The sequence below is a fragment of the Physcomitrium patens genome, chromosome 25, assembly GCF_059467195.1.
Source record: "Physcomitrium patens ecotype Gransden chromosome 25, ASM5946719v1, whole genome shotgun sequence".
NCBI lineage: Eukaryota > Viridiplantae > Streptophyta > Bryopsida > Funariales > Funariaceae > Physcomitrium > Physcomitrium patens.
In genome coordinates, this window is record NC_143434.1 from 1493502 (window position 1) to 1506576 (window position 13075).

The 13075-nt window shown below is 34.0% G+C and overlaps 1 protein-coding gene across 2 annotated transcripts; it reads right to left on the reverse strand.

Moving 5' to 3' along the window:
* Positions 1-798: 798 nt before the first annotated feature.
* On the reverse strand, positions 799-6227 carry LOC112278510 (root phototropism protein 3). 2 transcript variants are annotated; one of them, XM_024512101.3, is made up of 8 exons: positions 5692-6227; positions 5039-5346; positions 4334-4403; positions 3037-4104; positions 2546-2818; positions 2288-2416; positions 1833-2087; positions 799-1703 (listed from the first exon to the last, which is right to left on the reverse strand). In XM_024512101.3, the coding sequence occupies exons 2-8, from the start codon at positions 5242-5244 to the stop codon at positions 1575-1577; spliced, it is 2130 nt and encodes a 709-aa protein (XP_024367869.1). In that variant the 5' UTR covers positions 5245-5346; positions 5692-6227; the 3' UTR covers positions 799-1574. The 2 variants fall into 2 exon arrangements, with proteins under 2 accessions (XP_024367869.1, XP_024367868.1); XM_024512100.3 differs by having other exon boundaries at positions 5506-6209.
* Positions 6228-13075: the final 6848 nt, after the last annotated feature.

A 13075-nucleotide genomic window follows, 5' to 3' on the forward strand; every position in this document is an offset into this window, starting at 1 on the left:
ATTGAGTATTCAAAGTATCACTAATAAAATATTTTTAAATACTACTAATAATAAATGATCAAGTAAAAATATTTTATCTATGCAAAATATTTAAATTTTATATTTTTAAATAAAATTTATATTAAATTTAGACCAATTGTTTTTTAAAAAATAGTAAAAATATTACTTTTGAAACATACAAAAACAAAAACAACGAAACAAAAAAAATCCTACAAATAAATTCCTAGACTTAACCTACAAATAAATATTGTCCAATGAATTAACATTTGTGGAAGTTGAGTTTGAAGCAAAAGATTACTTGCCTACTCCTCAAGCAATAGGCAAGTAGTGCACTAGAAATAGGGTACTATGTTAAATAAATATTTATATAGTTTACTTCTAGAACTAAAAATATAAGGGTTGTTGGTATGATTAGAGGGGTTGCCTACATAAAGAAGGTTGTAAGAAGTGGAATTATTGTAAAATAAAGAAGATTGTAAGAAGTGGAATTATTGTAAAATGTTATTATGCACCATTACACAAAATATTCTTACAGTTAGACTACCTTCCATGAGAATACTCCCATTATCCTTGGATTCCCATTTTCAACATATTGAAGATTTTAGAACTTGTACAAACTATTCATTTGAAATACCATCAATTTCAAATATTCATTCTCAGGGACTTCCAATACCTTTTCCATTCTTTCCATTTTGAAGAATTATTCTACTAGACTTTAATAGCTTTTTTCTCCCAACAAATTTAGTATCCCATCAAATTTCAACTCATTAATGATCCATAACACTCAAACCATGCAAGTGAGGACCTTAATTTCAATGCTTGATCATTAACATCAACTCACAGGTTCTGAGCCATATGCTTCAAGACTTGGATTCTAGTGGCTTCATTCCATTGCTCAAGTGAATCAATAAACTGGCAGCTACTGAGATCTTTGATGCAAGAGCAAAAACTCTAAACGAATGGGTAAAGTTATTGATAGCCGGACACAAAACAAATAGCTCTGTCACAACTTCTCGCTGACGTGTTCACCCACCCAGTCTCCGATCCATCGAGTCAAATGCAACGAAGAACTATCAGCCGAGCGTTGGAAAATGAAATTATGAGTTGGGGAGGTTCGCCGCTCGAGTAATCTCCACTTGTTGAATATTGTACAAAATGCGATTCTTTCTACTCTTCCAAACACATCCGGAAACGACAACTCCACCGCATACCAGAAACAACTCGCGGGTCCCCACCCCAGTGTGATTTCTTTGGTGGTCTTACAATGCTGCTGCTGCTGCTGCTGCTGCGCATACTGCTGGGTATGTCCTCCACAGACAGCTTACTTCGACCTCAAGTACCGTAGGATTTGTGTCCTCGATGCCGTAACTACTGGAGCTTGATTGTGCACTATATGGACCCCTCGTCACGACGCCATCGTGGGTCAGTTCTATGCATCGGCGGTTAGTTTGATACACTAACGCTTAAAAGTACAAGCATTCTCTCAATACACGCTCTTCCTTCATGACGTTGGAAAGGATTCCCGATAAAGTAGGCAATTGTACAGGGATCTGTTAGCACGAGTTGTGGTTGGACTATGAGATAGAGTTTCTCCAAGGTCGACTCCACCTCGGGTGTGAGGGTGATGATCTACTCTCCACCGTTTCCTTGGACTGAAACAAACGCTTTACCCATGAGCCTTTTTGTTTCGATAACTTCTCCACCTGTCCACACATGCACACAAAACCATCACCTATCTTTCTGGAGGTGTCTCAAGTTACTCTGTAATCCGTTTTCACTACAGAAGATGCACGAACATTTTCGAATAGCTGGTCATAGGGAAGAAAGTGTACCTGTTGAGTTACTAGTGTATAATCCTTCTGCAACTCTGCGAATTTGGCCTTCATAAACATGACATCATATTGAAGAGCTCTAACATCAATCTGGGAGTTCGTGCCGTCTTGAGGATGGAGAATCGGCCAGACTGCCGAGGCAGCAGGGCTAGGGGACAGTCTTTGTTGCATTGGAGAGTCTGGAGCCCGCTCCGCACGTGCAGCAGTGTTACCAGAAATTGCGTTCCGCAGTTTCATTTGTTCACTAAATAGTACCTTTGAGAAAAAACGTTTCGTTCTGTTAGCATCATTTTTCACTTCCAAGAGACAAAACCAGCTTTGAAAATTCGACTATGTTGTTTAAATCGTAGACAATCGCTGCTTTACGATTGACACGCCTGCTCGCTCAGCTTCAGTGATACAGGTCACTTAACGAAGTAATTAACATTGTTGATGGCTTAGCGTAAGGAACGTACTTGAACAACTATCCTAAGCGGGAGGCGTTCATTTTGCGCAGCATGCATGCACGCTTCTAGCGAAAGTCGTTGACAGTCCATCATTCGACACAGCTTTTTTCGCTCATGCTCGCTTAAACCTGGATGCGCCTGTACAAAATATTGGAATGGACTCTTTATTTGATCAAAGCTGAAGCTTTGGAAGTGCAAGATTAAAATGAAGATATAAAAATACACTCTTGGTATCATAGACGTGACATAGATAAGGACAGAACATACCTTAAGATATGTATCAATCGCGCGGTATAAGCCATCGTCTGTAATTCGAGAGAACTCCGGGAGAGCCTCTGCAAGCGCTTGGAACTTCGAGAAAGTTAAATTGCTGTCTCTCGCAAGTTCTGCGAGGTAGCTGTCTATGAGCTTCGCCACTTTAATCTTCGCAGTATGAGGACCGACAGGCGGTCTCAGATGAGAAGTACAGTACATATCGCCATTCTTGTCTCTACTAGAGCTCATTGGCACTTCCTTTTGAGAGCTTATTTGGATATGATCCTGCACCCAAAAATTATTGTTTCCGCATCAAAGAGCTAGAACCTAACAGCACACAATTATAAGAAACTGCTCTAAATGATTAGCCAATCACATGTTAGGGTCGAAAATGCTGGGCAAGTTTTCTGCATTCATGAATATGGTTTCTCTGGATCTTGGGTCTCTTTTCTAGGCACAGGTATTTGTAACGAGGATAAAAATTTGAACTGGAATATCAGTACCTGAACCAAAAAGTGATCCAAGCACCGATGAATAGTTCCAACGTCATAAACCAAATCACTTTGGGAAGCACAGGATGGGATCAAGAGATCGCTCAAAGTTGCCTGATCCAACTGTGTCCCAGACCTTTTCTCGAGCTCTTTCCTGCAGCCAGCACTCACGTCCACCATGATAGCAACCCGCAGCAACCGCAGCAAACAACTCACTGGGACCGTATCTTTTTGGGAAGGCAAGATGCCAACTATTTCTTCCAAAATCTCACGCTCGAAAACTTGGGGTGCCACGTCTCCATTTGCATCGTTCATAAAACTTGCCCCTGGACCCTCAACATAGCTATTTTCGCTTTTACAGCTGGTGGAGACTTTGTTCTTCTTATCTTTCATAAGTGGGCTTTCTCTCAACAGAGGCGATACCAGGTTGTCCAAAGCAGACAGACTCGGCAGCCATCTGTGAGCGTAGAAGAAAATAGCAGACCCCATCATATCGTGCCTCATTCCCTTCGCTTTGATCGCATTCATGACCACCTTAAAGGCCTTCAAACTGAGTTCGGCAACATCGGAAAACCACCAGTCTTGAGAAGGTCCTTTCGATGAAGTGCTACTCTTGGCGGATCCTTCCGATGGTGGAGAAAGATTTGGAGACTCACCAGCACTGGAGTAAGACCATCTAATCCCGCGTGGGTCAGTACAAGCTTTCCACGCGATAGACTCGCTGCACATCTTTACAATTTGCAAATTTTCAGCCCAAGGTGATAATGTGTCACAAGCTTTCAACACTGTGATGGAATCTGTCCAAGAGGTAAGAATTTCAGAGCTCAAAAAATCCTCAGTCTTTGAGACAAGATTATCTTGTTCAAGATCTTCAGTCATTTCTAGATACTCAGCAGCGCAACGGAGAGCAGCCACGTTGGAACTATTGATCATGATGGGAATGCCGTAGCAAAACTTCATTGCCAGCTCGAACGCTGCAGGACCCCCAGGCATGTTGTCTAGTTTGATATGATCTTTCTCAGTGTCACGTGATTCGAAAACCAAGCGATTCAACCGGCCACTCCGGGACAGCAGTGGAAACTGCACAAAAAAATCAAAAATAAACAAGTAGATAATTAATGCAAAACGATCTTACATGTAGCTATCTGTTGGCAATTCAGTAAGACGGGCAGAGACAAGTCCCAGACATTCCCTCCACCTTAGCGTAGCTTTACCAAACCTATTAGAGAAAAATGAATAGGTCCAAGGCTGGAAGCTTGCTCACTCGTACGAATTGATAAAGGATAAAAGGGTTTTTACACTGTTGTACCTTGTGCAGATGGAAGCTCATATCCGCTACCTCCACCAGAAGATCACTCTGCAACATCGTAGCTGCGACCCTGCAGCAGAAGTTATAAAAATGTAAGAATATATAAGAAACAACCTGTCAAAACGACAGAAAGGAAGCTAAACTGTCATTATAGACTCAACACTAACGGATGGCTATGCCAGGTTCCTGCAACCAAAATTTTGCATCGATCGCCAAGTAGCCTTCGTGGACATAACGGCTCTAAAATATCGGCTTGAATCGATAGCTCCCGCCACCGTCCACTACTCACATTTCCACGGATAACCAGAAAAATTGAGACAGGTGAATATTGGGGGGGGTGGTTGTGTGGCGATGACCGTAACAAACTTCCCACCAGACAGCGAATCGTTTCTTCTTCAAGCTAGAATCAATTGAAAATTTGGCTCAAAGTCCAAAAATCATAACAAGCCTCTAAACCAATCTAGCAAATAAGTAAAGGATCGCGGGCTGCGGTGGCCAGTCGTTCTAGAATTTCGCACTCAAATTTGCTGATAGTGATAACCTCTAAATCAAACTGGTGAAGTTTTCCTGAAACCAATGCTGAAAGCACTAAGGGACCAATGTGGCCGCGAAATAACAACAACGTAAGCTAATTTCAACACAGCGCCTTCCTGATTCTAGCGATACGGAGCAGACTGCGTTTGATGATAGAGAGGGTTAACTAACCAGGTCTGGCCCTTATTTTCGAAGGAGCTCGCCCGAGCGCTTGATTTCTTTTTGACGGGACTGGAAGCGTGACTCTGAGGTCGGTACATGGGGCCGTCAACGTCTAGCACAGACCGATTGCTTCTGACGAGGGGGCATCTTGAGCCCACGCAGTACGCATCAACGGATGAGAAAGCCTCCACCGCGTGACGAGTCAAAATGGCCATACCAGAGGTCAGTCCGCTGCAGTTCTACTCACCGGTCTCAACGTTTCTCTCATTGCAAACAGGTAAACCGTAAACTTCTATCAGCCATATCTGCTGCATTCCCTGAAACAAGATTGATTGTCACGTCAAGCCTACCCCTGACCGAAATGTTGACAGATTTGAGCTCCAAGTCTCACAAGAAACCATCTACTTGGAATACTAAATCAGAGAAATCGCTCCAGAACAATCCTGAGACAAACACGGTCAACAAAATCTCACTACCTGAGTGCCTTGTGGATTGCTCGAGTACGAAACACCAGTGCAAAATCACCACACATCTCACTATCCACTCACGTTTCGAAAGAAAAATAGAAACACTGTCGCCAAGCATCCAGAGGAAACTTCGTCTCCAAGAAAATGCGCACTCTAACCACCTAGCATTGCCGAAAACAAGGGTAAGAAGCTCACTTCCTGAACGACGGGAAGAGCATATCGTCTCTAGACTTCTACTGCAGAAGGTAGCGAAATTCCGAACAAGTTTCGTGCAAAGGGCATTCTACCCAATCCCACATCGAGACAGAAACCACCTTCAGCCGCACTGCGTACCAAGGATCACTTGGTACACGCACCAAAGAACGAGACGGTTCGTCGGGCTGTGCTCGTATAGGCGGTGGAAACACACAAACCCAACAAGTTGGCACCTCTGCGCGTTGAACAAAACTACACCCGCAAACCCAGAGAAAACAACAACGGGGGGTAGTAGGTACAGCACTCGCCCACTTCTAAGGTGGCTTGGGGGTGGGAGGCATGGAGGTGTCAGTCAGTCACCAAAACCACACCAACAGACACGTGAACCCAATTTCCTGTGTCCCTGAGCCCTCTCTGCTCGCCACAGCACACCACAGGAAGCTGTCGTCAACTCACAAAATCCCTTCCAACGCTGCAACTAATCGACGCAATCACGCCAAACCCAATTCCCACACTCTCGCTACCCACAAATGGCCTACGTCGAAAAGACAGATACTAGACACTTGCTCTCTCTCTTACTCTCTCTCTCTTACTCTCTCTCTCTCACTCCGTCTCTTCGTCTTGCTTCCCTCCTCTCCCTGCGACCGAATCCGTCATCCTCACCGCACCCAATGCGGCAGTGTAAATTTATCAAGGATCTACTATTCTCACTCACGACCAGTGTTGTGGCCACCGTGGTGACTGCATCGCCGTCCAGGCAGGCCAAGTGAGCGCTGACAAGGAGAACACCCTTGGGATCTATCGCAGCGTGGGTCAGGGTATCATAAGGGCATCATTGCCATGAATACAGCAGCGCCAGGGATTGACAATGAGACGAACGGAAGCCGGTGGGATCCGGTACGACCAGTAGTAATTCATGGGAATCATTCAACCCAGTCTAGCCCCCATTAGGCCTCAACGTCGTCCTCGATCTCCTCCTCCTCGTCGTTTTTCGTCGTTGTCGAGGTGGTCATGGTCCTGGCTCATCATCACCCTCCTCCTCCTATTCCTCCTGCGTGACGCCGCTTCTCTTTAGCCATGGGGTTCGGCATCGGATTGCGCTGCCCGCGACCTTCGAGCTGGAAATAGCTCGACAAAACCCGGCAACTCCCACTCCAGTCCAGCCCCGTTCTATTGTAAGCAACCTCGCCCTGCCTCTTTGCCGACCCCCCCCCCCCCCCTTCCCACTGAGTTCCCTTGCCTTTCCTTGTCTTTGTGGTCTTTCCGCCCTAATTTTCTGTGTTTGCCTCCTCCTTCACGTGAGTCGCAGTGTGACCTGATGTGGGAAATAAAATGGTTTTCCAATCCATCTATCAATCATGGTTGGTAAATATATTCCTGATCTCTCTTGCTACACAATCTTAATCCAGGAGTCGGTTATAATGCTAGCAGATCATTCATTACTATTATTATTACTATTGTCTACTCATTGTGTCGTGTGAGTTATACAAACAAATTATCACATTTGTTTTTTTATCCATTAGATTCGGGAAAAAAAAATCTAAAATAAATATTTTATCAATGTATATACTAAGTTTTAAATTATTATTGAAATGTTTCAATGTTCTTAAAATCATTTCTATATTGTATATATATATATATATATATATATATATATATGTATATATATTATTGTTTCATTAAACATGTGTATGTATGTGTGTATATGTATGTATAAATATATATATATATATATATACAACTACAAACTAACAAAATATATTGTAAAGCACATATTATATATTATTTTAAAGTAAAATAATGTCTAAAATATAAACTATCTCAATTCTTTGCTTCTTAGTTTATATTTCATAGAATATATCTTTTAAGAAATTTGAGTCACTTATTCAAAAAAACAAAATAGTATTAATTGCATATGAACCATCTTTTATATAAAAGAAATACAATATTAAGTAGGTATCAAAGATATGAATCACAAAGAATAAAAGAATCAATAAATTCTTATGTCAATAAAAAAGAATAGCTAATTAATTAAAGATGGTATGATATTAAAATTAAATGGCTATTGTCAAAAACAAGAAGGCTATACCATTGCTACTTCCTTGAGATAGTAGTTATTTTCTCCAATAATATCACCAAGCTTTCAAAGTTTCTTCTAAGGACGTGATACTAAACACAATGTATCTCACCATTTATTTAAGAAAGTATATGTTGTTCTTGAGAAACTTTATATTTATTACGTCGTTATGAAGGTTGTAGCAATGTCAATTCCTTATCTAGTAATTCAACAAACAATAACTTCTAAGTTAAATCTATTGGTTATTAATTCTCCATCTCTTTAGTGCCACAAATACAAAGAAACTATAAATAAGGAAAAATAATAAAATCCAATATGTATTAAACTTGCTTTGATTTAAAGTAAAAAAAAAAAAAAAAAAAAAAAAAAAAAAAACTTGACTCTTTATCTTTATTTCAATAATTGTCATCAATGAAATGCATCAACATTCTTTGTTTTATTTAAAAGATTCATAGATGGCTCCCATGTAGTTTAACTAATATCATGTCCATATAAATGTATAAAATATTCTAACATATTTTTGAGTTGCTTTGAATCTGAGGCTTCTTCTATCTCAAACTATTGATTATTATCTAATTTTATAGGAAGAGGTGGTATTTTTCTTCTTTTTGGTTTATCCACTATTTTGTATAGCTTAAAAAGAAATACGTAGATTACATGATGGATCTTTATAAACTTTGGTAGGTGTAATCAACATGCAACTAGATTGATTTATTTACGAATAAAAAATAGTCACCATAATTTAACTTATCATAAAGCCAAATAATCTTGATATTACAATAAAATTACCACATTTTATTGCCAATATGGAATTCAAGTTGTTTCTTATGATAGACATTTATTTTGATCTTTTGTTGTTTTTGAGCTTTTTGTAAATGTGCCTTCATTATTATAAGAATATTAAATAATTTTCTAAATCTATACCATAAGATTATCAACTGTTGATAAATTAAAAATATCAAATTATAGATAATAATCATAATTAGTATAAATGGCTATTTGTTGAATAAAAGAATATATTATTCTATAATTAACAAATTTTATTAATAGCAAAAGAATTGTTTAATCATCTTTATGGTAATTAATATTATATTTCAAATTTTATTCTAAAACTTGGTTCATCTATTTCATTTGTTTATTAGTTTGAGGATGAAAAATCAAAGATAGTTATATATCCACCTTTAATATCTTAAAAAGAGTTCACCAAAATCATAATACAAATTGAATTCATATATCTAATATAATATTCCTTTGCAATCCATAATAATAATAAGTATTATCAAAGAAAATTTTAGCAATTTTTTTACTCATAATAATTTTTGTTCATTAAATAAAATATGCTTTATTGGTAAAACAATCTACTATCACACATATAGAATCATAAAAATTTGAGATTGAATGATCCATAATAGAATCTATAAAAACAAAAGATCATAATTGTTTTGATATAAGCAATGGTAGAAGAAGTCCATAAGGTCAATGACAAGCAGTTTTTGATATTGAATAAATATGACATGATTATTCAAAGTCTTTAATTGTCTTTTATATTTGAAGCTATATAAAATTTTGTGATGTTAATTCTAAAGTCTTATTAAATCCAAAATATCTTATAGTTAAAAAATCATGGCAAGCTTAAAGAGCACATAGTTGTGCTTCATTTTTTAGAATATATAAGTGTTCCTCAAAATAGAGTAGGTTGTTTTTGAACTAAAACTTAAAAGAATTATGAGATTTAGATATATTATTTTTAATATCATAAATATAAAGATTTGAAGATATATTTTATTTTATTTTATTTTATTTAAAAAATCAATGATAAAAGTTGATTTTATAGCTCAAAGATGAAATTTCTTTGATTTCTAAGAAATAATTAGTTGTTGATTAAAAACAACATCTTTTTCTATTAGTACAAGCTAAGAATGTCTAAAAGGATGGTTGACAAATCTTGTTGTTTTTCTACTCAATATATGATCTTGAATTCAAATCTTTACAAAGATATGATCCTACAAGCCAAGCAACAACTAAAAACATGTGCTAGTATAAAATGCTTGAAGCTCTTGTGATATATAAATAACAATCATTGAAATAGAAGCGCTTTATAGATAATGGCATCATTTTTTAAATGAATCTACAAATTCAAGAATTTTATTGTTATGAATCTTATAATTAATCTTAGCTATTAAGAAAATTTCTTAAATAAAAAGCCGTAAGATAAATTTTGTTATTTTTACTCATTTGTAATAATATTACAATTAAAATAAAGTTTGATGCATTTAATTTCATTAAAAATACCTTAAAATTTTATTGTAATACAAAATTAGTAAAAAAATAAAAAAAGAATTGCATTCAATGCTTCAAATAATACTTCAACTTCTTTATTTGACTCAAATTTGTCTTTATAAGTCAAACATATAAGTAAAGCTGCAATTTGATAAAATTTCTTAATAAAATTTAGATATTAATTAGAATGTATCAAAAAATATTTAACATCTCTTTTTTTCTTAAAATATTCTAATTTATGATAATTTAAACTATTTTAGAATCTATTATTAGATCTTTACTTGAAATGATATATTTTAAAAAGTTAACTTGAGTTATGTGAAATATATACTTTATTATCTTCATATATTGCATTGCATCTCTAATTTTTTCTAATACATAATAAACATGTAATTCATACTCTTTTATATTTTTAGAATATATTATAATATCTTTTTCATTTAAAAAAAAAAAAAAAAAAAAAAAAAAAAAAAACACTCAACCATTTAAAAAATATCAAATAAAATCATTCATTAGATATTAAAAAGAAGCTAATAAATTTTGGAATTTGAAAAGTATGAAATTATATTTAAAATACCCATATATATTTCAAAATTAAAGTTTTTTATTCATTTCTTTCTTTGATGCATATAAAATATTATGCTTCTTTTAGATTATTTTTGTATAAATCTTTGCTTGATTCAAGTGATTATGAAGTCTTGAAATCAAAGATAGATGATACTTATTTTTTATAGTAATCTTATTAAATCCTTGATTGTCTATAAATATCTATAGTGGTTTGACTTTTTTCTTTATAAATAACATAGAAGCTCTTATTAGAGATTTTAAATGGCATATAAAGTTGTTGGCCAAATTTATATCAATATATTATTTTTACTTCAATAATAGAAGTTCAAGTAATGTTATGAAAAAAAACAAGATGTTAAATAATCTAATCTATTTGGAGATTATATTTTTTTTAGTCATGATAAACCTAAAATAATTGAATTTAAGAAAGATATAATAATATTAAATATCATTAAATTATTATGAACATTAATTACTATATTTATTAAAAAAATCATAGATGACATCTTAAGAAGTCAACAAACAATTATCTATGACTTTAACATGTATTAACTTAGTTTTCTTCATTAAGGGTATTTTTTTATATTTTAATAGAGTCTTTGTTTATAAAACAAGCTAAAGCTCTTAAATCTAACAAGGCAAAGGTATTGTAATTTTTTGATCTTAATCAAATATCTATTACTAAGCAAGATCAGGGATCTAAGAATAAAATAAGATCTTTATTAAGTATTGCATAAGATTCCAGCTATAAAATTTCTATTATAGTTAGATAAACTTATTTTTTAATACATCATTATCTATGGCTACCAAGCTTCTAATTATGTGATTGTGTTGCTTCTTTGGAAAATATTGAGTAATATGCTTAAGTTTTCTTCAATATAAGTATAATTCATTTTTACAACCTCAAATATATTTTTATTTAGTAAAACATCTAAAACATATCATATCAATTTACATAGATTCTTACCTTGATAAAGAATTTTTCGAAAACTTAGGAATTATAGTCATGACTTAAGTAATTCTTATCAAACAAAATCTTTATTTTTAATGTCTTTTAATAAGTCAATTATTAAATAAATTATAATATTTTTTTAAAGAATAAAATTTATAATTATTAATAATAAATATATGACATTATTTTTTGATCCAAATTAAATTAAATTACAAAAAAATTATTATTCTACTCTACTTTATAAGCAAGGTTTTGGAATTAAGTAACATATATGATAGCTAATTGTAATCTTTCTCCTACAAATAAGAGTTTTGTCTTTTCTACTCTTTTTTAATTATTTTTTCTAAATATAGTTGCAAATACTTCCAAAAATGAATTTATGTCATGTAAGAATTGTGAATTAATTTCCATCAAATTTCCAAATCATGAGAGAATACTTTTAGATATAATTGAGCTTATGAATTATACTTAAATAAATCCATCAAGATATTAAGAAGGATGTGACCTTAGCTGAAGATTTATTTGTTGTATAAATCCTAGAAATTTTGATCTTGTTTAATCAAACTTCTTTGGCATATTAATCTTTGTCTCTTTTATATTTATAATAGCAATAATTTTTTTAATAAAATTGTGATGTCAATCTACTTGTTTCTTTTAATTGCAAACAACTTAGTATATACATTGGACCTCACTATAGACATAGGAATAGTACCTCTATGCTTGATTTTAGAAATATGTCGAATATTTATCCTAAGAATTTTAACAAGATTGTAAAGATATGAAATAGTTGCAAATCTATTTTTAATTTTCTAAAATATAGCATCCATATTTTTTTCTTTTATGTTTATAACAAAAGATATTAAAAAATTCATAAGTCAAATTTAAAGAGGATAATTTGTAACCTTTAATATACAATGAAAGTTTCTATAAAGAAAAGTAGTTTACCATCTTTAAGAAAAAAATCAATTTAAAAAAATATATAATATTAATTTAAAGGTAGATAGTCTACCATCTTTAAAATACTTTAAAAAAAGTGGAGTAATTTACTTAGTTTAAAAAAAAAATAAGAATAGTAAATTAGTAGTCTTATCAAATAGTTATGAATAAGAATTTAAAAAATCAAAAATTCATACACTCTTGTGTCATTAACAAAGAGTTGTTAATCACTCAAAGATAGTATAATATTAAAACTACAATTACTATTGCCAAAAATTAGAAGACTAGATATCCTTGAAAAAATACAAAAAATAAAAAAGTTGTTGGAAACAATGAATAAGGCTTCAATCTTGCCTCTATACATATTATCTAGCTAAGAACTATATAGCTACATCTATAGGATCTTCAATATGTATCCAAATTTCAAGTCACATATCTAACTTACAAGACAAGTTTCCTATATGTGTATTGCATGGCCAACTTGTACCAAAAATCACCAACATGTGCAATACTTCGCCAAGTTTTCAATCTATAAATCACCTACAAATATGTATAAAGTCACATCTGCATCT